Below are 26432 nucleotides of genomic sequence, written 5' to 3' on the forward strand. Positions count from 1 at the left end.
CCCACTGACATAATTAGCCAAGTGTTATAACCGATACTAAAGAGTTACTTTTTTTAATTTTATGTGCATTAGTATTTTATTTGCATGTATGTCTGTGTGAGGGTATCAGGTCCCCGGAACTGGAGTTACAGACAGTTGTAAGTTGCCATATGGGTACTAGGAACAACCGTGCTCTTAACTGTCTTCTCTCCAGCCCCAAGAATTACTTTTGTTTGCCTCAAATATTCCATCTGTGAAAGTCGATAAATCTATCAATCAGTGAGCCCCGAAAGAACAAAAGCAACAATACCCACATAGAAACATACAAATCCTATATCCAACATGAATCTTAAATATAATTAGGTAATAAAAGAAGATAGACTTCCTAGGAAAATAACTAATTCTAGAGCTTAGGACAGGAAAAAATATTTTTAAAAGCCTGAAACATCTTACAGTACTAGAGATGAAATGAAAGTATCAAAAAGGTATTGAAATCAACCGGAAAGAACTCCTGCTAGCCAATACTGGATCAACTAACAGAACACAATAAATAGTATAGGGCCGGGTTAAAAAGCCAAACTAGAAACCCACACAGGTCTTTACTGATGTCAATAAACGAAAGGAAGAGGTAAATTTTTCTTATGGAAGAACTCAAAATAATATATTCCTAAAGGAAGTATAGTTTCATCCTGTCCTCTTTCTCTTTTTCAGGGTACCCTGGATTTAGTTACTACTTAGAACAGAAGGAAACATATTACCTTTACAATGGAAAAATACTCTCACCCAAGAAAAAGACAGTTTATATCAGCAGTAACATCATATAATGTGTGCACGATGAGATGTTAAAAGAGAGACATTTCAGCACTCTGGTATTTATTCTAAAACCGGCCATCCAAGCCTATTTGCTGGTAAAACACCAGATAATCCAAACTGGAAGACACTCTGTAGGATACCTAATCAGTATTCCTCAAAACTGCCAAGATCATGAAAAGGCAGGGGTTGGGGGAGGCAAACTAAGATACTGCTCAGAGAGGCTAGGGTTAACTATTGAATGCAGGCTTGAAAAGGATCCTGAGAAAACAAAAGACATTAAATAATTGATGATGATGATGATGATGATGATGATGATGATGATGATGATGATGACAACGACGAAGAAGACAACGACGACGACAATAATTGTCCACCCCAAAATCTATACCATCTGCAAATGGTTGGGACTGGTAAAAGGACCAGTCCTATTGTTCCAAAGCTTCAGGATCTACATGACACAGGGCAACAATGGGATAACCGGTAGGAGGATCCAATGAGGATCCAATATTGATGGTGTCACAGAAGCCAGAGATCTGGACCCAGACCAATGGCTCAATGCAAAAGATATTTGTAAATAAAGATGTGTGGACAGAAATATACTAAGGGACACACTGCAACATACTACAGCTTCCACCAAGATATGCTTTCTATGCTTTGGGGTTTTGTTGAAGTTGGGGGTGGGGGGGTAGAGAAAGAGAGAGAGAGAGAGAGAGAGAGAGAGAGAGAGAGAGAGAGAGAGAGAGAGAGAGAATGTGTGTGTGTGTGTGTCCAGGCACATACATTCACAGTATGTGTTTTATTTTGAAGGGTAGGGGGAGTTTTGCAAGGGTGAAGGGCAGATATGAAGGGACAAGGAGATGCGCAGGATGGGGTACAAGATATGAAACTCACCAAGAATCAATAAAATGTTTAAAAAACCTAGTTAAATCCCAAGTAAAGTTCAAGCTTAGTTTAAGGAAGGAAAATAGAAAAAAGAATCAAAAGTAGACAGGTAAGCTCTAGAATACTGGACCAGATGATTCTACCTTAACATTGAGTGCTATTGTAAAAAGAAAAATTGTTTTGCTTTTCAAGACAGGGTTTATCTGTGTAGCCTTGGCTGTCCTAGAACTTGTTCCTTAGGAATGGTGAATTCAGCCACATCTGTAAAAGTTCCAAATAAAAAGCACATTCTTCAGTGTGTTACAGCTCTTAGGCAGGAAAAAACTGTTCACAGACAAGACAAAAAGTTAAATTTTCTTAACAAATTAACCTATAAAAATCTATGACAACATTAAAAAGGGATACATTGTGTTTATTTTTCATATACTCATTTGTAATGCAATGTGATAATACAAAAATCACCAAACATCAGACAAGCAGGCAGAATTAGATCTTCCACATTCAATTGAGAAAGAATCAATGAACAATTAATCAGGCCATCTTTTAGAGATATACTGTACTTTTAAGTAAAAGCTAATCAAGCTGGATGTGGTTAACATACTCCTGTAATCCTGGCATGATGAAGCTGAGTCAGGATGCTAAAAAGTTCAAGGCCACCATACTCATACCGAGAATCTATCTTAAAGGGGGGAGGGTACAGAGGGATGGTTCTCAGGGTAAAGGTACTTGCTGCCAAGACTGACAACTGGAGTTGAGTCCTAGGATCACAAAGTCGAAAGAGATAATTCTTGCAAGTTGTCTTCTGACCTCCATATATGTGATTATGTGGTATGATAAGTGCAGCCCTAAACACACACACCTAGGATCCACACATGAGGATCCACATGAGGGAGGACGTACAGGTATTTTTCTTCCTAAGATTGTGACCCTCTTGCACTTTTCTTCCACGTGGTATGACAGAAGAAGAAGAAAAAAAAAAAAAACACTCAACATCTGAAAGCTTCTCAGTGTGGAGCTTTCAGAAACAAGAGAAATACTGGGGTGGGAGAGTGTGTGGATCCACTGGTAGAAAGCTCAGTGCCACATTATATCAAACATGGTGGCTCTTAGGTGTCAGCTATAGTATATTCTTGGTTACATAACAAGTTCAAGGTCAGCCTAGGATATGTGAAGTTCTGTTTCAAGAAGAAGGGCCAAAAAAAAAAAAAGGAAGAAAATGATAGACATTTCATTATAAATTATCTAGTCTCGAGTATTGTTATACCAACAAAAATAGACAAATATCACAAAAGGACCTTTCTAAAAATAGGAAGAGATAGAACCATATGTTTTGAAGATTCAAAGATTAAAGCTCACATCCATCTTTCATAAGCTGTTAGCGCTAAGTGATATTCTCCAAATTATCATGGTAGATTCTAACAGATAAACAGAATTTGAGGTAAGAGCAAGCTCTATCTTTTCATATTTTCTGCTCAAACTCCCACTGGTTGCTTATCAAAAAATTAAGAGACATTACTATTCCCCTTTAAACAATCAGTTAAATGTGTGGGGAGGGGAGGGAGAAGAGGGGAGGGAGAAAAGTGAGAGTACATGAAAGAAATAATAGTCTACTTGACAGATCTAGAATCACCTGAGAGACAAAAGTCTGAGCATGTCAATGAAAGAGCTTCTAAATTCAGGCACATGGGTTAGAAAAACCCATCTCTAATGAAGGTGGCATTCCAAGGACTGTGGTCCCAAGCTGAGAAAGGACAAAGTGAGTTAAATATTGCCACTCACTTCTACTTCCCAACAATGTGACCAGCTGCCTCAAAATCCTGTGTGCCTTCTTCCTTCTTCATCAAGTTGCTTTTGTTACAAATTTTATTATAGTAACAAGAAAAGTAATTGATTCAATGTGTGTATGCCTATGTGTCTGCATGTGTGTGTGGTATATGCAAGTGCAGCCCATTTTATGTGGAGGTCTGAGGTTATGACAGTTATCTTCCTCCACTACTCTCCATTTCAATTTTTGAGACAAAAATCTCTGAATCTGAAGTTCACCAATTCAGTGAATCAAACTGATCAGTAAGCCCCAGAGATATTCCTGTGTCAGCCCAGCACTTTGATTACAACTTCATGCTACCCTCTGGTTTTTGTGTGGGTGCTGGAGGATCTCTATCAGGTCTTCATGCTTGAACAGCAAGCATTTCACTGAAAGAGGCTCCTATCTCCCCAGTTCAAATACAGGGAACACATTTTTGACAGCGATTTTTATTCATATATTAATATTATATAATCTCAGAACTGGAACATCAATTTGTACTTTGCCTTTCCCTTTTTATTGTTTTGAGACAGGCGCTCTTTTGTTTTGAGTCTCTGCAGACCCCTGACCATCCTGGATCTCTGTAGGCCAGGCAGATCTTGAAGCCACAGATATCTGCCTGTCTCTGCCTCCCAAGAGCTGGGACTAAAGGCATGTGCTACCAAACTTGGCCTACCTTTTCTCTCTTAATTAACATAAATTTTTATCTTGCACCTTTAGAGTGATGGATCTCAGAACTTTTCAGATTGTACACAGACATAGCATATAAGATATGCATTACAAAACTCACAACATGCCTTAAGCAATGAAATTGTAATCCTCCAGTGTCAGCTTCCTACATATGGAGAGTATAGGTAAGCAAACCCATTGCTCAGTTTATTGATGATTTATAAAAGGTTTTTTAATTGTATTTGTTGTCACTGCTGTGTGTGAGAGTAAGAGTGGGAGAGAAGATAGGAAAGAAGGAAGAGGAGGTGAAGATAGGGAGGGAAAGCTGTGTGCCACAGTGCAAGTGTGGCAGTCAGAAGACAATTTTGTGGAGTCAGTTCTCTCCTTCCACCTTTATGCAGAGGTTCTGGGGAATCAAAATTCTTATCATCAAGCTTGCATAGCAAGCAAGTTTATCGATTAAGCCACCTTGCTGGCCTTTATAAGAGCTTTTATATGTTTGCCAAGTAACTTCCACTTTCTCCCCATATAGTAAATCACTTTTCGGTTTCCCTTCTAGCCCTCTATAGAACTTTTTTTCTTTTCCAGATCTATTTCAATACAGTTCAACTTACTTTACTTTATGGCTATATTTAGTTTCTTCTAGCCATGCTTTTTATCATGCCAAGATTATCATTTTAAAACTTAAAATGTAAAGGAAAAACATGGGCAAGAGCCTTCTCACCATTCAGGTAAGAATGGCTCACCATGTCTGAATTGTTTTGACAAACAATGTATTTTATGCTAAACACTAGCTTTACTTCTTGGAAAATTGTGGTACACTTTGGGCAAAGGGTGTCAATCTGACCAGCTCCAAATGATAACAATGACACTGGGTCTCCAATGACTATCCCTAGTAGACACCATTCACTTCAGTCACAACTCATCAACTCAATGGGACAGGAATGAGGAATGGAAAGCCTGTTTGTGTGGGTGCCCGCAAAGGAGTCTTGGAAGCTGGCACATGATTTCCTCCAGAATTCACTCCATCCGCCTTTTCCTGTTGGTGGCTTCACTGTAATAAATCTAATAGGAAAGTACAAATATTTTTTTCAGTGCACTGAGTCCTCCTAAACTCTAAATTACTGAACCTAGTAATAGCCTTGGAGAGACCTAAGACATATTTATCTATATTTTCATATACCTTATGATCTTGTTTTCTGTATTCAAGTCTTTAATCTATTCAAAATGTTCCTTTAGCATATGGAGGAATGTGGGAAATTACATTTTTTCTGGAGTCTATAAAAATTTGTTTATTGTAAAATAAAACATAAAGAAAATATGTAAAGCACAAGCACACACAGCTCAATTAATTGTTAGAAACTCTCATGTAGCTACCATCCAAGCCTAGGAGGGGGAAAAAATGTGTTTTTAAATGTGATTAAAAATAGATTTGGGCCGGCCGGGCGGTGGTGGCTCATGCCTGTAATCCCAGCACTCTGAGAGGCAGATCTCTGAGTTCGAGGCCAGCCTGGTCTACAGAGTGAGTTCCAGGACAGCCAGGGCTACACAGAGAAACCCTGTCTCGGAGAAAAAAAAAATTGATTTGGGCCAAGCATGCTAGAGCATATAGCCTCAGTACTCAAAGGATAAAAGAATAATTAATTCAAGGCTAACCTGAAATACAGTGAGACCCTGTTTAAAGAAAGGAGGACATATGGGAAGTGATGGAAAAAAGAAAGGAGGCTGTCAGGGAGGGGAAAGATTTAGAGGGCCACAGGTTTAGTCTAGGGCCCAGCATATACTTACTATGTACAAAAACCTAGGTTCAAACCCCAGCATCAAAAAGAAAAGGAAAAGATGGAAAAGCCTTACTATATTTACGGAGTCGGAAAGGACTTTTTTTTTCCTCATTGCTATGATTTAATACATAATAAAAATTAATTTGGAAGAGTTTATTTTGGCTATCAGTATGGGGACACAATCTATCACACAGGACAGACATGGTAATAAGAATATAATAAAGCCAGTCAAATTAAATCTATATTCAGGAAATGAAAAATAATGAAAACTTGTACTCAGCTTACTTTCTCCTTTAAGAACAATACTTTTATTTTTTTAAATTTTGTGTGTGCATGCATGCACATGCCCACACATATAGTATGATTGCCTATAGAGGCCAGAAGAGGGTATCAGAACCCATAGAGCTGGTAGTTGTGAGCCACCCATCATGGGTGCTGGGATCCAAATTCAGTTCTCTGCAAGAATACTATATGCTTTTAAACACTGAGCCATTTCTCCAGCCCTCTCTCATTTCTATTCAGCTCAGGACCCTAGTTCATGGAATGGTGCTATCAGCATTTAGGAGCTATCTTCTTCCCACTTTACCTTACTCTAGAAACTCCTTCATAGGTATATCTGGAGATTTGTCTCCCTGGTGATTGATTATAAAGTCTATCAAGTTGACAATATTAACCACTACAGAATATTATCTAACATAAACAATCACATCTAATAGTTAAGCACAGTGTCACACACCTGTAATTCCAACACTGAGGAAGAGGAAGCAAAATCAAATCCAAAGCCATCCTGAACTACACTACATGAGATCCAAGAAGGAAGGCAAGAAAGAAAAAGAGAGGGAGAAGGAAGGGAAAAGAAGAGGGGAAAGGAGGAAGGAGGAAAGAGGGAAGGAAAGTGAGGTGGAAAGAGGGAAGAAGGAAAAGAAGAAACAGGAAAAAAAAGGCAAAGACAGAGACAGACACAAAATTTACTGGAGCCAAAAGTTGCAATGCAGGGGGTAGTTGTACATAGCAGGGAGGCCTGAGACTGGAGCAATGAAACTGTAAAATAGGCTACTTAGAGTCTGAGCGAACTTGTACACGGATTCTAGTTCCACCAATCACAAGCTTTAAATGTGCACAGACTCCTGCCTAGCAATCCAACTTTTGTTAAAGCACAAAGAAAAATGGCCTCATTTATGTTCTGAGTGGGAATGGCAGCAACACAGGTAGGATCATCTAAAAATTTCCAAATACTGTCATGGCCAAAAAAAGAAAAAAGAAAAAAGAAAAGGAAAGGAAAAAAAAAGAAAGGAAAATTACTCCAGAGTGAGTGCAAACTATTTGAAGAGGTTGTGACTACAGCAAGATGTCCTAAAACCAAAATCATAGCTTCAACAGCAGCTATGGTTACAGTGGTTCCTTTTTTTGTTGTTGTTGTTGTTTGTTTGTTTTTTGTTTTTTTGAGACAGGGTTTCTCTGTGTAGCCCTGGCTGTCCTGAACTCACTCTGTAGACCAGACTGGCCTCAAACTTAGAAACCCGCCTGCCTCTGCCTCTCAAGTGCTGGGATTAAAGGCGTGCGCCACCACCACCCAGCTACAGTGGTTCTTAATAATATGAATAAAAAACTTACCCAAGTTTTTAGTCTCAGAACAGGTTTTCAGCTAAGATTAAGTGTAGACTCTCACAGGCAATAGGAATCCTACACTGGATATTAACACCTCCATTTACCACTAACAAAAGAAAACTAAGCCAGGCCTGAGAGCTCCCATGTGCCAACAGACAAAAGAGCACATTTACTGAAAGCCAAAAGTCAAGTTGCTAGAACTGGTTTTCTCTTCCTACCATGTGGGCTCTAGAGATCAAACTGTCAAATCCAAGCTTATCAACTTTGGCAGTTCCTCTGCCTACTGCATAATATCTCCCACACTAAGAAATAGCATACACTGTATAAAGTTATAATCATACAGCTTAATACATATGTATGTATGCATATCCCAAAAAAAGCAGAATAAGATGTACTTTACTTGAACACAAAGGCAAATAAAAATTGTAAGTTAAATAACAAAGCAAAGACAATGTTACATAAAAATAACATATCATGTGCAAAAGGAGGGCTTATTTCAAAAACGCTTAAAAAGTTAGTTTAACATTTAAAATCAGTGTATTTAACCATACCAGCAGGATTAAAAAAATTTTTTTTAATTTTATTCGATATATTTTTTATTTACATTTCAAATGATTTCCCCTTTTCTGGTTCCCCGAAAGTCACATAAGCCCCCTTCCCTCCCTCTGTTCTCCCACCCATCCCTTCCCACTTCCCTGTTCTGGTTTTGTTTTATACTGCTACACTGGGTCTTTCCAGAACTAGGGGCCACTCCTCCGTTCTTCTTGTACCTCATTTGAAGTGTGGATATTCCAGTTTTCCAAGCTAATATCCACTTATTAGTGAGTGCATACCATGATTGATCTTTTGAGACTGGGTTACCTCACTTAGTATGATGTTCTCCAGCTCCATCCATTTGCCTAAGAATTTCATGAATTCATTGTTTCTAATGACTGAATAGTATAAAAATTTTTTAAATCCTATAATATTTCAATATATTTTTAAAAGGTACCCAGGTTAATAAGACAGGAATAAGGTTAAAAGAAGAACTCCTTTAAGGGTTTTATTTTTTTAATTTACAGCTTTGTACTTAATGATAAAATACTAACTACATTCTCTATTATTTGGAGAACAGCGCAGAAACAGTTCACTAGTATGAATTCCATTCAGAGACTGGAGAGAAGACTCAGTGGTTAAAAACTACTTGCTGGTCTTGCCAAGGACCTGGGTTTAGTTTATCACCCACATGGAGACTTACAACCATCTGTAACTGGAGTTCCAGGGGATCCAACACTCTCTCCTGCCCTCTGTGAGTGTCAGGAATGCCATGGTGTGTATACATATACAAAGGCAACCACTCACACATAAAAACAAAAATAAATCTTTTTTTAAAAAAGAATTATATATATACTAATTATAATATATTAAATAATATATTATTATAATATAATATATAACACATAATTCTTTATTATTCTGTTATATATGTATTATATGTTATATATTATATATTATTTATATATTTTTATTTATATACATATATGTATATTTATACACCCATCCAAAATATACCCTCCACCCATCTCAAAAATATTAACACAGAATAATTATTCCTGTCTATAAGAAATGCAGGGACAAAGAGTGGAGCAAAGACTGAAGGAAAGGCCATCCAGGCAAATACCAAACCCAGACACTATGGCGGATGCCAAGAAGCACTTGCTGACAGGAGCCTGGTATGGCTGTTCTGAAAGGCTGTCAGAGCCTGACCAATACAGATGTGGATGCTCACAGCCAACCATCAGACTGAGCATAAGGACCCCAATGGAGAAGCTAGGGGAAGGACTGAAGGAGATGAAAGGGTTTGCAACCCCATAGGAAGAACAATATCAACCAACCTGAATCCCATCCCCCACTCCAGAGCTCTCAGGGACTAAACCACCAACCAAAGAGTACACATGGAGGGACCCATGGCTCCAGCTGCTTACATAGCTAAAGACTGCCTTATCTGGCATCAATGGAAGGGAAGACCACTGATTCTGTGGACACTGTGTTCCAACATAGGGGAATGCTAGGTGGGTAAGGCGGTAGTGGGTGGGTGGGTGAGTGGGTGGGTAGGTAGGTGGGGGAGCTCCCTCATAGAAGCAGGGGAAACCAGAAAGGGGAATAACATTTGAAATATAAGTAAAAAAAATAACCAATAAAAAATGAAAAAATAAGAATTATATTCAAGGGCTAAGAATGTAAGTCAGTGGTAAAGCACTGGCAACCCCAGTTCAAGCGCTAACAAAGAATATTTCTACTAAAATGTTTGCTGCAAATTTTATTCAAAAATAATAAGACTAGAATAACAATATATAACAATGAGTTGATTATCTACATACCAATAACAAATCATTAAAAAATAGAATTTGTGATCCAGGCAAATAGCACATACTAGTAATTGCAGCACAGAGGCTAAGGCAATAGGAAGATGTATTCAAGGCCAGGTTGAGCCATATGGCAAGACTGTGTCAATCAACTTATCTAATTTGAAAACATCTTTTTCAGTAACATATAAAAACACATATACATAGAAAATAAGGAGAAATTATGCAAGATGTCTAAAAAGAAAACCAAAATATACTGTGCTATAAGAAATTGAGGAAAACTAAAAGGGTATACAATAATCATGGATCACAATAAAACAGATCTCTTCATTCAATAATTTAAAATCTGAAATCCACAATCCAAGACTACTGATGCTACACTTAAACTAACATGAATCACAGTCAAAATACAAGTATATTAAGCCTATTGTATAAGTAAATGAAAGACATAAAGACATTTTTTTGTTTAGACTTGGGTCTCATCCATAAGCTAACACATTATAAATAAAGTTTTTTTTAATCTAAAAACAAAAAAATCAAACATCCTATCTGTTTCTAAGCCTTTCAGATAAGAGTTATAACTTATACTAACAACATGTCAATTATTCCCCAAACTGATCTGCAGAAAATACTATCCAGTATCAACCCAACAGTATTTTAAAGAGTACTAAACAAAAGTCTGATTCTACCATTTCTACAAACGACTAAGATTTGCAAAAGATGACCTGGAAGACTTTTAAAAAAAAAAAAAAAGCCAGAGAAAGAAATTGCTAGCATTTATCAAACTAATCAATGCTGAAGAAAAATAGTTTATACAGCAAGATTTCAAACCTTATCAAAAACTATAATAATTAAAAGTACAATGTGGTACAAAAACAGATCAGTTGAAAAAATACAGAACATCCTTAAGAGATAAACTTGTACAAGTCACCAATTTTAAAACGAAGTTATGAATGAAAAGAGTAAGTAAATATTATTTCAGTAAATTGCACAAACAACTACATTGTACTATGGGAAAACAGAATGTAACTCCTACTTCATCACACCAAACATGAAAGAAGATAAATTCTGGTGAATCATAAATCTAAATATGAAAAGCTAAAGGTGGTCAGTGACAGAGTTTGTGCTTAGCATAAACAAGCCCTGAGCTCCATCCTTAGCACCATTCCCACAAACTCCAAATATGAAAGAAAAAACAATGTAATTTCTAGAGGGAAGGAAGAATATTCTCATTGAGGCAGTAAAGGGGGAGTCTTAAAACAGGAAGCTAGTTGGTAGAGGAGTCTGGAAAATTCAGAAGCCCAATATCACAACAGAACTTATAAATGTAGATTTGAAAACAACCAGCCTAGAAAGAAATTACCACTCCGACAAAATATATCTCTGTAAAATCTACAGCAAATTTGATATTGCGTACAAAACCTGGACAACACAAAACATACACACTATTACTTCTAAGCAAACTGAACTGAAGGTTCATGAAAATGCAATATAAAGAACAAACAGGATTTTTTTAAAACCGCCAGTATTTCATAACTTGTATAACAGCTACGAAAAGAGTATATGGAACAAAAAGTTCATGTTGCGTACAGGATCAGAGTAAAGAAGCCAACTGAGATACATGAGAATGGAGTCAGAAAAGGAAATATTAAAATGTATGCAACAACAATAAAAAAAAAAAGTATGGTACCTAGAAATGAATCCTACAAAACATGTCAACGTTCTTAATAGAAAACAATGGTACTCTGAACTATAACTTAATTCAAATGACTAGAATGGGAGCCTAGAAATATTCAGATTTCTGTATCAGATGGAACCGGTTAGTTGAGTCTGTAATTAAAATACCTAAGTTTCCACAATTTTAAGACATTAACTTTCCAAAATACTTATCATACAAAGCTCAGTAGGAAGGCTCACTCAGCAATCAGCTGAGGGCCACGTCCAGCTGAAACTGCTGCCTGGCTTCATAAAGTCAAGCCTTCTGCTCTACAAACAGGCTCAATTGAACTGTCTCAATGCCTTTTACACACACCGGGCCATGTCCCTAACCAAGAGAGTCCACCTAGACTTTATTTTGTACCAGAAGAGTTAAAAATATCTGGTAAACCTCCTGGGCATATACCCAAAGGATTCCCCGGCATGCAATAAAGACACATGCTCCATTATGTTCATAGCAGCCTTATTTATAATAGCCAGAAGCTGGAAAGAACCCAGATATCCCTCAAAGGAGGAATGGATACAGAAAATGTGGTATATTTACACAATGGAATACTACTCAGCATTTGAAACAATGAATTCACAAAATTTTTAGGCAAATGGTTTGATCTGGAAAATATCATCCTAAGTGAGGTAACCCAATCACAAAAGAATACACATGGAATGCAATCTCTGATAAGTGGATATTAATTAGCCCAGAAGCCCTGAATACACAAGGCACGAATCGCATAACAAATGACTCCCATGAAGAAGTATGGAGAAGATCCTGATCCTGGAAAGGATTGATCTAGCATTGGAGGGGAATATAAGGACAGAGAAAAAAAGGAAGGAGGTGATTGGAGAATGGATGGAGAGAAGAAGGTTTATGGGACATATGGGGAGGGGGGATCCGGGAAAGGGGAAATCATTTGGAATGTAAACAAAGAATATAGAAAATAAAAATATATAATTAAAAAAAGTATCTGGTAAACAATGAATATGTCCACAAATAAGCCCAGCATTATAAAAATAGTACAATATACCACAACAAATTATTTTCTATAGAAAAGAGTTCATGAAAGTTGAAAAAATAATTATAAAATTCAGGTGGAATGTGAATAAAAATAATATGGAATATCAAACAAAGATAACCAATAATTCCAACAAAAAGTAACTCTACTACATTGTAAAACTTATTATAAAGTTATAATCATTAAGAGTATATGTAATAAAAGAGAGACAAATCAACAAATTGAAATAGGGTATGCAGCCACAAATAAATAAAATATCATAAAAGTCACTTTCAGGTAAGTTAATTTCAGGTAAAATAATGGATTAAAAACAAAGATATTTTAAGCTTTGAATGAAAATCTGAAAATGAAAGATCGAAACACACTCAAGCATAAATCATAAAATACCAACAAGATAGTTTTTTTAAAAACTGGTTCTATAAAGTAAAAAGGGAAAGAGGAGTATATTATAAATATCTCATATGTTTTTAGCTACAAAAAAACTGAATAGAAATACTCACACTTATAGAACTCCAGAGAGCTGCCTCAAATTTGAAGCCAGTGTAGTGAGTTCCAAATATGCTGTCCCAAAATTCAAAGAAAATCAAGAAGGAAAGAAAAAGAAAAGACAGGCAGGCAGGCAGGCAGGCAGGCAGGCATAGCACTTTGCATAGCATGACCTTGGGGGTAGGAGGAGCAAATCTCCTGAGAAGAGCTAAGCACAAAGATGTGTGCATAAAGCCATTCATAGTCACAGGGTTATTAGTAAAGAGTGAAGACTGAAAGTAACCAAAAATCAGTCAACAGAGGAATGATTTAAATGTAGCAGGGTCACAAGAGATAAAAATAAGAGTCATATTTACATGAACAATAAATAGCATTATGTTGGAAACATCTTAAGATCAAGGCAAGAAAACAAGTCAGAAAGGCAGGCATGTACAAGACACTTATACTTATATAAAGTTCCTAATTGCAATATGTATACTGTCCATGATATAAACACCACAGGAACGAATGACCATGTCTAGGAGAGTAGGGAGAAGAAATATAAAAGGGGGGAAGGAAAGAGCAATAACAGAGATTTGAATTATCTCTACAGTTTTGTTTTGTTTTTTTTTTTTAAAGAAAGGATCTGAAGCTAGTAGAAAAAAACATCAAAACTCATAATAGACAGAATACGCAAGTCAACAAGTAGGGGTAAAGGACAGTAATAGAGCATTTACTTAATACATATTCAGGGTTCCATCGTAACAACCCTACAACAAACACAAACAAACTCAAGTCTTCACTTCTCCATAATTTCTTCATTATATTCTTTTGTTTTTACTTGAAACATTTTTGTTTTAAAGATATTACATACACACCAAAATTTTGCTTATAAGTATATATGTGTATAAAAGGGGGAAGAAAATGTATCACTGATGTTTCTTTTTATTTTTAAATCTCCTTCAACAAAATAAGTTTCTTTATTTAAAAAGTACAGAACAATTAAAGTAATTTCTGTTTCAAGAATAAGGAAAGAATCTTAACCACAGAACTTTTAAAGAATCTTAAATGTAAAAGAATAAAATAAGATAGAGTATTTGGTCTAAGGAAAAGTACCAAAACCTTAAGAATAACCTTAAAGTGTCACACACACCGGAAAAAAAAACAAAAACAGTTTCTAGCTCAGCAATGCTATATATCCATGTAAGAAAAATGATGTAAAGATATATTTCTAAGTCACATCTAAGTCCTTTTGTGGTAAACACAAAAGGAATGGGAAAGGGAGACCTTCCTTTCCAGGACAGCCTGCCTGTTACAACACTCCTCATACAGTATGTATGCGAAGAAGAAAAGCATACAGCCCACCATTTGTTTATTTATTACTTCAAGAGCATAAATGATTTTGTGCGAGCCATAAAAAGAAAACAGCTATTTCTAAGAAATAAGTCTGTTTTTATGTAATTTTCTAACAAAAACATCAAGTTTTATGACTATGAAAATAAATTTCAGAATATGAATGAGGAGCTCTGGAATATAGCTTATGGTAGAGCGTCTGCCTAGCATGTGTAAGACCTGACTTCAATATCCAGCACAGAAAAGTAAATAGAAGCTTAAGGAGATGCTGAGATTGGAAAGGAAGCTGAAAATACCTAGACCATGTCCCATCATATAACAAACCAATTACTACTCTAATACAGCTTATTTTTAATTATCTGGTTAATCACCACAAAATATCCCAGAATATAATAATTCACAAACACTCTTCTCAACAGTAGTTACTTTTTAAAAAAATTTTATATGTAAGATTACCATAGGGTCTTTTAGGTCTCAGAAAAACATGATGTAATACAGATATCTACATTTATAGATGAAAAATTAAAACTGGAACTCATAACCTTGCCAAAGATGACTAAATGAGACATAGAATTATCTCTCCCACAAACCCCTATTCAAGTAGGTAAAAGTAGCTCCATTTTATATGAAATGAAAACATCTACAAAAACTATGTCAATCAAGATTACAAAGTAATTAAGTGGCAGTTCGAAGGGCAATGGTTGTGCACGCCTTTAATCCCAGCACTTGGGAGGCAGAGGCAGGTGGATTTCGGAGTTTGAGGCCTGCCTGGTCTACAGAGTGAGTTCCAGGACAGCCAGGGCTATATAGAGTAAACCAAAAAGTGGCCATTCATCTCCAATCACAATGTTCCTTTCTATGCTAAAATAGCTTGGTTTCAGCAGAGAAAGAAGATAGAGAAGATACTAAATCCTGAGACAACTGTATACAGCATAAATTTGACCTTGACCACTGCCAGTATCAAATATATCAGGACAGGTCTCTGAAGCAACTTTCTTCAGGTATTCAGAATTGGGATTCAAAAAGAAAAAAGGGAGGGGGGAGAAGCCTCCTCTGACTGGTTGAATCTAGAAGCATAAACTAACAAATATGATACAGATATCTCAAGCCTATATCCTATCAATAACAAAATCAGAGAAAGTTGAACTGAAGAAAGAATGGCATGAAGGCTTGGAAAAGCAAGAAGATCTGAACAATTTCTAGTTGAAATTCCAAGACTCTCCCAAAGGATCCTCTCAGTTCCATAACTATTTTGATTCACTACAGGTGCCATCTCAGCTTAAGCCAGCTTTTAACTTGATCCAAATATAAATAAAGATCTTATAGAAGAAAACACACCTCCATAAAGTACATTTAAAAAACAAAATGCTTCCAAAGCACTGTAATTAATATCAGAAAGGGACTCTTTCCTGGGAGCAGGCCAGTCTACCCTAGATGAACATTCTCCCCTATGTATGCTATCACTCCCCAAAGCCTTTCAAATCTCAACTGTTTCTTACATATACCATAATTCTCCCAGTCCAAATACTGAGACATCCTTGCTCTAGCCCCGTCCTTAAACTCCAGATCTCTTCCTTCCACCTCCCAAGGAATAGAATCAAAGTGTGTGCCAGCACATCCATTTTTTCCCAGTCCCATTCTTTTGGCCAAGCAAGTCACTCAGCATGGTGCACTCTCACAGATACACTAGACCTCACTCTATCTACACATATCTAAATCTATCCCACTTGAGGCCCAATTCATGAGCTACACACTATACTATACACACATACCACTTTCACCCTGGTCCTATGGGCTCACTATGGTCCTTTTCTGGTAGGATACAAAGTACAGAAGCTTAAAAAATCAGGGTGGAAGAAAAGAAACCTGTGACCCAAGGTTTACTTCTACTGAGTGTAATCCTACTCAACATCACATCAGAAACCATCCTATGACCACATTTAAGTCCCTTAACAACGCTATTAGATGAAACTTCAGAACTCACCAAAATCATCTATATAATTATTGGAGAGACAAGTAATTGCAACTCTCTCTTTAGTAACCCACATCCACACTTATGTCTGTCTTCTATTTTCTCTGAGCACCTCTCTAATGATCCCCATGCTTAAATTTATGTTAAAATCTTTTGTTAATGAACTCCAATTCTGCTTCATGCTGATTCCTAAATTCTCTTCTGTGGGCATTTCAAAACTCCTAGCTTCTGCTGAATGCAGCTCAGGAGGCATCCTGGAACTATGTCTCAACCCCACACCCTCCCGACACCTGCCCCACCACTTACATTTTCTATACTTCAGATGATTACCATCTTTTGCTACATATTATATAACTGCTCAATCTTTCCTTTTCTAGAACAATTTGATCAGACTCTAACCTATTGCATACTCATGCCTCCATCTTCTTCCGACTTAAGTTCAAAACCTATGACTCTCTTTTATCCAAAAACTTAACTCAGTTCCTTTACAAAGTAGATGCTCAAATACTTGTTGAATGCAGAGAATAGTAATTCTTTATGCATCATGAAAACTATTTATAAGTTTATGCATCTATCAACTGTAATAGGAAGAGAAACTAGTGATATCTCATAATTAGACTGGAAATAAGACATGTTTTAATACCATGGCAAGAAAGTAAGATTCCCCAGTATGTGGCAAAACTGTACTGAACCAAATCAGGGGAGTAACAACCATTCTACAGTGAAAGGAAAAAAAAGGAAAAACAGGGAAATGACAAGGGGACCAACTGAAGCATAGAAAATTAAGTGTTCTAAACACAAGGCTGCCCTATAGCTCACCTCAGCTTCAATAATGTACTTGGAAATGTTTGAGGGTGAAGAAAACAGTAACTATAGAACAGATAGAGTTGGTTCTCATATCAACTTGAAATAGGCAGAACCAAAGCAGCATTTTCAGCAATGGAAACCTACAAGCTAAGAAAAACAGAACTAAATCATACAACTGGGAGCGATGATAGAGACTTATAAAGAGGAGACTGAGCATCTCCAAACACTGAAAACCATTTTAATTACTTTGAGGCTATAAATGAAAAATAAGGAAGACTTGACTGGTATCTAGATTATTCTCTTATAAACCTAACTAGTGCTAACCCTGAAAGTCTACTCCATCTGTTGATTCCTAAATACCACTTTAAGTCATTGACTGTCACTCTAACACCTACAAGACCCAAATAAGGATGGCAGGACTTTATTCATAAAATAATACTAGAAATCAGAACTCCCATCTTCAATCCTAAAGTTTGCCCCTACTTCAGCCTTTTTAAAAGGAACTCAATTAAATGCAAATATACTTTTTAAAAACAAATGCCAAGCACTCCCATAGTAAGCACAAATACACTAGTATGTTGGGAATAAGGAATGATTCAATCCCAGAATGAACAACTCATCACAGTTTCTGAAGAGCTGCCTACTTCTAGCTAGGACAGTCTGAGGGACTCATCATGGTCCTGGTCCTTACCTATGCAACACTCCTAGTACTCCTGCCCCTCAGAACTAAGGCAATCAAAGCATGTTTGTCCCTCTGTCCTCCAGGCCAAGACATTGCCCAATTAAGGAAGTCCTTGTTATATAGTTATTTTCTCCAAATTGAAAATAAAGAGGGGAAAAGGATCATACTATTCATGAAGTTAATGAAACTTTGGAGGCTCAGGAGCCCAAAACATTATGATATTCCTTTCCCATTTACATAAGCAGTAAACAATTACAGAGAAAAGGAGAGTCATCCATTAAATTTTCTGCCCAAGTCTGTCAGGGAGCTCTGGGAACTCAATGTTCATGAACTGTCATGAGAATTGACATGCTTTGCAATCCAGCAGGTACATTTGAGTCATGAGCTCTCCTGTAAGTAGTTCCTCACCCAGGCTCCTGTAAGAAGCCCAAATAAATTCCTTGTTTCACCAAGCTAAACTTGGGTAGAATTTCCTTGGTTTGCCATTGGTACATATTAGGGGGTTGAATAGACACTGTTGCATTCCTCAGGAAAAGTCATGGGTATTTTATCTATAAGAACTAGTAGCAAACTCCTTAAGCAAGGCAAAGTTAAGACTATTTCCTGGTATGTATGAAATCCCAGCCTTCTGTCTAAGATGCCAGACTACTTTAAACTCCCTACTAACTCACTATGACCCATAAAAAGGCTTCCCCCTTCCTGCTCACCTCAGCTCCCTACCTACAAGATTATTTCTTTACTACCTTCAACTCCTCACTTCTTCACACATACACATAGGAAAGCAAAGAAATCATGAAGGCAGCTTGACAGCTGGATCAGATAATTTAACAAGAGTACTCATCAATTTCTAAGATGCCGTGATGAGTGCCAGATTCCTAATAAATAAACACTCTTAAGTTCACAAACATTCCCACCTCTAAAAAGGCCTTTCTCCTCAAAGCCAGCAGCTGGCAGGCAACCAAGAAGAAATTAATTTGAATAAGGTAGAGCAAAAGGATTACTCTGGCTTACAAAAGCAAGTTTGAGGGAGATACTACATAAGAATTCAGGTTACATAATAGTCCAGCAGTTAATTACTCATTTGGATGCAAAAATTTCTAAAATGTTTTGTTTGCTTGTGTTTTGTTTATTAAGGCAGTATCTCACACTATTACCCCAGCTGCCCTGGAGTTCACTGAGTCTGAGTTCTCATGCACACCATGCCTGCCTAAAAAGTCACAATTGAAATCTTAGCACTTGTTCCTTGGACTGCTTGTCTTCAGTATATCATAAAAGAATTAATACATTTCTCATGGGTCCCAAAACAATTAAAGAATCTAGGATGGAATAAGCAATGCCCTTATTGCTCTACTAAACAAGTCTTTCAATCTCCCAATTTTTATTCATCTATACACCACAGGGAAAAAGATAAGAAAACAGCAAAAATAAACTAATATTTATTCTGAAGTTGAATTCTGATTTATAAAACATTCCAGCCCTCAAAATTCCATTTAAATGAATTAGCCATTATATACTGTAATTAGCAGAATAAATACTAAAAAGTCATAAAATAACAGTTAAATTAGTCTAAGAGTTATAGTAGAAGATAGGCACACAACAGACTTTTGGACTGGTGTTACTAAACCCCAAGTAGTCAACTAGTATTGAACATGGAGTTTCAAAGAACTATCCAGTATCATCAAAAAGCAAAACTAGAATCACACTTTTGTAATACTAACAGAATAAAACAGCTTTAAAAAAAATTCACAGTGCATATTAAAGTAACAGAATCAGGAATACCCAATTACCATAAAGATGCCTTCTACATTTTAACTCCTTCAGAAGTTAAAATAATTGATTCCATAATAATGTTCCTGAAACTGTGAAATGTTTTTTGTATAGCAGATATCAGTAATAAACTGTCACCCATTGTTTCTGCCTGTGCACACTGCTAACTAGTATTTTCAAATTTTAGATTTTTTTCTTCTTTTTTGCTCATTCTTTTATATTTATCACCACAGAGAAAAGAAATATCAGGCACATACAAACTAACATGAACTTCACTGGTTCTCTCAGGTAATTAGGAAAGGACAAAGGAAAAATGAAGAGAAAAAGTGAAGATCTTAGGGGAAAATTGCTACCTAATAATCTATGCATTTTTAAATCTACTATAAAAATGCACATATCCTCAGGAACTAAATCTACTAACCTCTACAATCAATGTGATACATGGTTTATCCAATCTTGACAAAAGTCCTCTGGATCACCAATGGTATGTTCATCCACTCGTACATATGCAATTGTATAAAGAATCTATTATTTAGAACACCAAAAAAAAATACAATTAAGAATTGTACACAGAGCTACCATTTTAAGAAAAATAAGCACTTTTCATTTCTTGCTAACATCTTTGATGCCCTCCTTTGCATTCAGAATAAGGAAAAGTAAAGTGATTATCATATTTGGTGAAGAAGGGTATTGAATAAACAGAATTTGAGCCTACATAAAGCTTCAAAAGACACTGATAACTGACTAAAGATTTTAAAACTTCAGTACCAATACAACATGTAACTTACATAAATATGTGCATATCATAAGTATATTAAAACCTTACATTAAATTTAAAGAAAGTATCTCAGTTATACAATGGTTTTGTAAGGACCATTAGGTCAGTTAGCCGATACACATGTTACCAGTGATATAACTGAGAAATATATATGCTTAAGAACTTAGGAAGCTGAAACAGGAAGATCAAGAGTTTGAAGTCAACATGGGCTACAAAGTGTGATTTTGTCTCAAAACTCAGGAAAACAAAAGTTAATAACGATAACTCTAGTAAGCCATGACTTCTCCCAGGACTCATCTCCTTGAATATTGTCATCTCAATCCTCCCTACATATTCACAGGTTCCAAAGTGTTGCAGTAAATCTCCATCTCAAATTACCCGGTTAAAGAAATCACAACTCAATTAAAAGGAATACAAGCTACACGCCTAGATTGGGCAGATCTACCACTACACTAGTCTATTCCCATCTATGAGATCCCATATAACTTGTGTTTTCTCCAAGCCACGTGCTTCTCTCCAATCTCCTTCCACCACCTCCTCTGTCAGTCCTCTCTCCTCCGTCAGTCCTCTCTCCTCCCTTCTCTCCTAAAAACTTTTCACCTTCCCTCCTCCTGCCCAATCACCAGCTCCAGCCTATATTTGAAAAGTTAAGGTGGGGAGAAGGTTCACAAGGCGCCTGTATATGTGATTAACTCCTCGTCAGCAGCCCCTCCCAGGAATGGAATTAGCAACAAAATACAAAACCAAGGTTATCCACAACACCAAAGAGCTGTCTTCTGGACAAGCCATCCATTCCTATGATCCCATCATCCCCCACCTCTTCAAAGCTTTAAAATCAAATTTCCCACACAGACATGCAACCCATGTGCCAAATACTAACAAGTTTTTAACATGTATCATGCATCATTTCTTCCCATTCTTAAAATCCCATAAGCTTCTTTTGTTGCAATCCCCTTTTACAAATGGGAAAACCAAGACCCAAAGACAGGCAGTTTTATGTTCAAGGACACATTAATCAAAAGTGATAAAACAATAAATTTGAAACCAGCTTTGACTATAATTTCAAAGGCACTGGTCACCACCCAAACCATTCTCCTTAAACTATTCAATAAAGATTTCTCCATCATTCAATCATTTGTAAAATTGGTTGAATAAAATCTTATTTTTGTTTCCTCTCCATTTCCAATTCTCTAAGTTTGTGTAAAAACTACTTTCTGCCCTATTTTCCTATCCTACAGTCGCCAGTTAGATTCTTGAAATCGTCCCTAATCTTCCATCTCTTTAATAACCCTCGCCTATACAATAACAACCCAATCATTTCTATATACTTTAGGACTTTAATTATTATCTCCTTGTCAAATCCACTTCCACTGTATCAATTCAGACCCTACATTTCTTTACCCATTTTGATCCCTTCCATGTAAATCTTGTGCTCTTGATCTGTAGATTCTTGCAATTAATTATTTCACCACTGTTATCTGTTATCCTTATAAAATAGACCTTCTCATGTTGTATATCAGCCCTTTCGGAACTCTATTGGTTCTCTACTGTCTCTACTAAGTTCAAACTCTTTACATTGGTTGGCATTTCTATACAAAATTTCTATACATTTCCAACCAATTTCTATAGGCCCCATCCTATCTTCCCAGTGTGTACTGTTCTTGCCTTTCCCCATACCAAAATGTTAGTAAATTTAGATTCCTTAACTGTTTTTAGAGTACTTGTACATATAACTATCTTAACACCCACAATGATTATTTCTTGTCATCACCCCATATTATGAGAAAGAAAGAAGAGAATATTCAGGAAAGTAATTTGTTCTAGATCCCAAATAATGAAGGCACTGTATAACCAAGTCTCAGACTACCCAGTTTATTTCTTTTCCTAGTTCTTCACACAGCCACAGTAAACACATCCTCATTCCTATCATATGATTTGTTTAGCCTTTTCTTAAAATGCATGAGTATTACTCTTCTTCCATGTTTCAATTTAAGCTATTATTCCGAAGACCATAGAATGCTATACTCATTCACTGAAGTTTCCAAAGACACATATTAAGCATTTTTCATATCATGAATCGTATCAGCTATTTATATTGACATACAAATCTGTGCCTAATTAACTATGAGGACAAAACCATAAATTACTCACTCAATTTTAAAAGCCCTGCCTACTGAATTGGAAAATATGTGAATAAAACATGTAATACAAGATAGCAGTCACCAAAGCAGAGTTTTGGCCAGGACTGAAAGGAGAAATCAACAACTGGATCAAACCATTTGAGCACACTAGCACTGCCTACAGTTTTAACATCTATCTTCTGAACAAGTACCTCCATGCCAACTATTGGCACTGGCCTTTATTAAAACAGTTTGCTGGAAGCATAGTTCAAAAAGAATAGAGTAGTAATAAACTGTGGAGAGAGAGAGAGAGAGAGAGAGAGAGAGAGAGAGAGAGAGAGAGAGAGAGAGAGAGAGAGAGAGAGAGGAGCTCCTGTTGTCATTTTCCATTTTAACTTAACTTCCTAGTTGCTTAAGTAACCAAAATTTAATGATACAGGCTTGACAGCTTTTCTACAAAGATCAACTCAATAGTCTACATATCTGTGATTACAATTATTATCTTTGAAGAACTATTTCTGTATGCCCAAATAATTAATTGTTCAAATATACAACTACATACCAGCTTGCCACATATCATCCTCTTAAAAAAAAAAAAAACTCTCTGAAGATTGATGGAATGTGGATTATTTGATGGTTTCCCATAGCTGTGAACAAATTCAACAATATACGCTTCAATATTATTTGTTGCTTCTTCAACAAGGAGTTGTCCATAAACCAACAAAGATCAGGCTTGAATGCCACCTAATAGTTATAAGCCAAGATCATGAAGCTACTAAGCAGATGACCAAGAAAAAACTAGAGTCCTTTCTTGCTCTGTCCAGAGCACCTCTCCCAGCTATTGAAACAGTTACAGTGCTGGGTTTTCCATAAACCAACAAAGGAGAATGTTAGAATAAAGCCTAGTTATCTGCCCTCTATTGAATTTCATTCCAATTGCAAATATGAGCCTAAATACAAAGAAAACCAGACATAAGGAATTACAAACTAGATTTTAAAAACACTTTTAATATAAACTAATGAATCTCTTTTTCCGCATACTATCCAAAAGCACATTCTGCTCATCAAAAACAGAACATTGCCACAACAGAACCCTTCCCCAACATACGCTGATTTTGATCCTTATACAAGAGAGTAAAAGAAAAAAATTGAAAATATAACTACTTCTTTCTATAACTGTAAAGAAGCTAACAGCTGACAGAGCAGAATGGACATAATTTTTTAAATCAAAGAACCTCAGTTCAAGCCCTAACTATGCCCTAAGATAACGGTACCATTTGGTGAACAGCACCAAACTCACAGTTACTCTGAGTCAGTAAGTAGGTACAAATTAGAGTACCTCTCTAGAGTACTAGAGAGTAGGTACTCTAAAAAAACATTAGTTTTACTATTATTGTTATAACCATATGATTCAAAGTAAAATATATAAGATTTAAATATTTTTTAAAAGGAACATAAAATCTAACAAAACTGAAAACTATCGTGCCTTCCTATCTTTTGGTCACTTGCAACTTCAAAGGTTTTATATCATTCAATCATTCAATCAATCAAAGGCTGGGCATGGTAGTGCATGCCTGTAATTTCAATAGAAAGAACCAACAGTTTGAGGCTAGCCTGGGCCATATACCCACACTCTGTCTTAAGGGGGGAGAGGGGAAAGAAAAAAGGGATAACAGAAAGAGGACTGTACTGAATAACAGCTTTGCTACTCAGGAGTTACAGTGTACTATAGTAATATAATTAAAAGTGATCGTATATAAAAGAAGACAGACAACGTAACTCAGCAGCATGCCACCAGGTGGTATATATATATAGGTGGTAAGTAGATAAATATTCACTTTCAGTTTTTCTGAGTATTGAGTTCCATAATAAAATAGTAGGGTAAAAAACCAACGCTGCCACCCAGAGGAATGCTTCTATTATCATCTATTATACAGAAATGACAGAAGCTAGACACAGTAGTAACAGCCTGTAGTCAGTTTTAGTCCTAGTATTCTGTTAGGCTGAGGCAGGAGGATTTCTGGAGTTGGAGAATAGCAAGTGTAACATAACAAGACCAATCTCAAAAAGAGTAAAATACCACCAGATGCTCAGATAATTAGCTCCTTTTTCTTGGAACCCTCAAGGCACCTTTACCATTCATCTTCTCTTAATACAGTCATTCTTAGAAGAAATAAAAAATGCTTCAGTGAGGGCAGGGGGCTTTTGCTGTATACTTCAGGCTGACCTCAAACTGCAGCTCTGGCTTCAGCTTTATAAGTGTCTGGGATTGCCATAAAATGTCACCATCCTCACTTGGCATGTCTTAACTGAGCACATGTATATGGTCTCAAAGGTACCAAATATCAAGTCTTTAATCTCTCCGGAATAAAAACAAGCTAAATCAACAAATTTCTTAGGTAATTTGACCAAAGAAAACAGAATAGCTAGAATTGGGATATCTGTTCCTAACTTTTAATATTTCCTGTTAATCCAAATAAATCCTTTAACCAGAAATACTATCGCATCTTAACACCCGGGTACTTGATATACAAGTACACACTGTAGATACAGAAACACTTGAGCCATTCCAAATTGTTAATTCTTTTTCATTTTCTTTCCCATCTCTACCATTAACTGAAATGTTAATAATGTACTTAGTGTTACAACAGAAACCCAAACACCATGAGACATGTCAATTTTAAAATACATATTATTTCAGATTGATATCTGATGACCTGGTGTCTGCTAAAATGGTACTAGTAAGAATACAGAAAATAATATTTATTGACAATAACATGGAGACGTGAAACACTTTATGCAAAGTTGGTGGGAACATGAAATGGTATGGTCACTGGGAAAAAGACATATGGCAGGCTGGGAGTGTGACTAGTGGTAGAGCACTCACCTACTATGCGAAAGGCCCTAGCTTCAACCCCCAGAACCACAAAAGACAAAAAAAAGACAGTTCCTCAAAAGTTAATGGCGTATTCCCAAAAGAACTCAAAGGGGACCCACAGCAGCATTATGTATGACAACTAAAATTTGGAAGCAACTTGTCCATAGAAAGACGAATGGATAAGAAAATATATTATGTGCAAGAGTACATTATTCAATCTTAGAAAATTATGGCAGATGTTATAGCAAGGATAAACTTTGAAGACTTTATGCTAAATGATATAAAACAACCACACACCAAAAATAAAACAAACACAGTGAAAAGTTGACTAGTGGAATTCAGAGACAAAAAGCAAAAAAGTGGCTGACAGGGATTCAAGGAGAGAAGGAGCTGTTTAACAGTGATGAAGAATCCTGATGATGCATGGAGGTGGTGACTGCACAACAGACTGCATGTACACAGTGACCCTGAACTTCACACTTAAAACATGGTCAGGATGATAAATTTTATGATGCATATCTTACCACAATAAAAATACTCAAAAATAAAATTGAGAAATTGGTCTCTTCAAAGGTCAAATGGTGATTCCATTGGGAATGACAGGCAAACAACACAGTGGCTACCTACATCTACCTACCTCTCCACACCCTGAGACCTCGTCTTGATCTCCTCAGATTCTCCTTTCTTCCCAGAGCCATACCAAACGTGTACTTCACATTCTAAACGAGCAACTAGTACTCCTGCTCCACCAGTTCAAAGCAGCCAAGGAACTTAATCCCTCTAAACGTTTATGCGTCCTCTTTAAAACAAAGATAATTCCTACCTACCTGACACACAGGGTTGTTATGAGGGTAAAAGTGAGATCACATTCATAAAAGTAGCTTTCAACTGCCAAGCACCAAAGAAACATAAATTAAGTTTAACTACTTTCACATGGCGATTGAGACGCTTTAATAACATAAGCTTCACAAACACAAGCTTACAACACCTCAACCCATGCTGG

At 36.4% G+C, this 26432-nt stretch overlaps 1 protein-coding gene across 5 annotated transcripts in view; it reads right to left on the minus strand.

Moving 5' to 3' along the window:
• Ecpas (Ecm29 proteasome adaptor and scaffold) overlaps positions 1-26432 on the minus strand; it is a 125867-nt gene that overhangs the window by 97655 nt on the left and 1780 nt on the right. For 2 of the 5 annotated variants that reach the window (XM_052176549.1, XM_052176550.1), the window contains exon 2: positions 20075-20178. The exons of the other annotated variants lie outside the window; for them this stretch is intronic. In XM_052176549.1, coding sequence (XP_052032509.1) covers positions 20075-20096 — 22 coding nt within the window. In that variant the 5' untranslated portion in view covers positions 20097-20178. The remainder of the gene's footprint in view (positions 1-20074; positions 20179-26432) is intronic. 5 annotated transcript variants of the gene reach the window in all.

Source organism: Apodemus sylvaticus, chromosome 3, assembly GCF_947179515.1.
Source record: "Apodemus sylvaticus chromosome 3, mApoSyl1.1, whole genome shotgun sequence".
NCBI lineage: Eukaryota > Metazoa > Chordata > Mammalia > Rodentia > Muridae > Apodemus > Apodemus sylvaticus.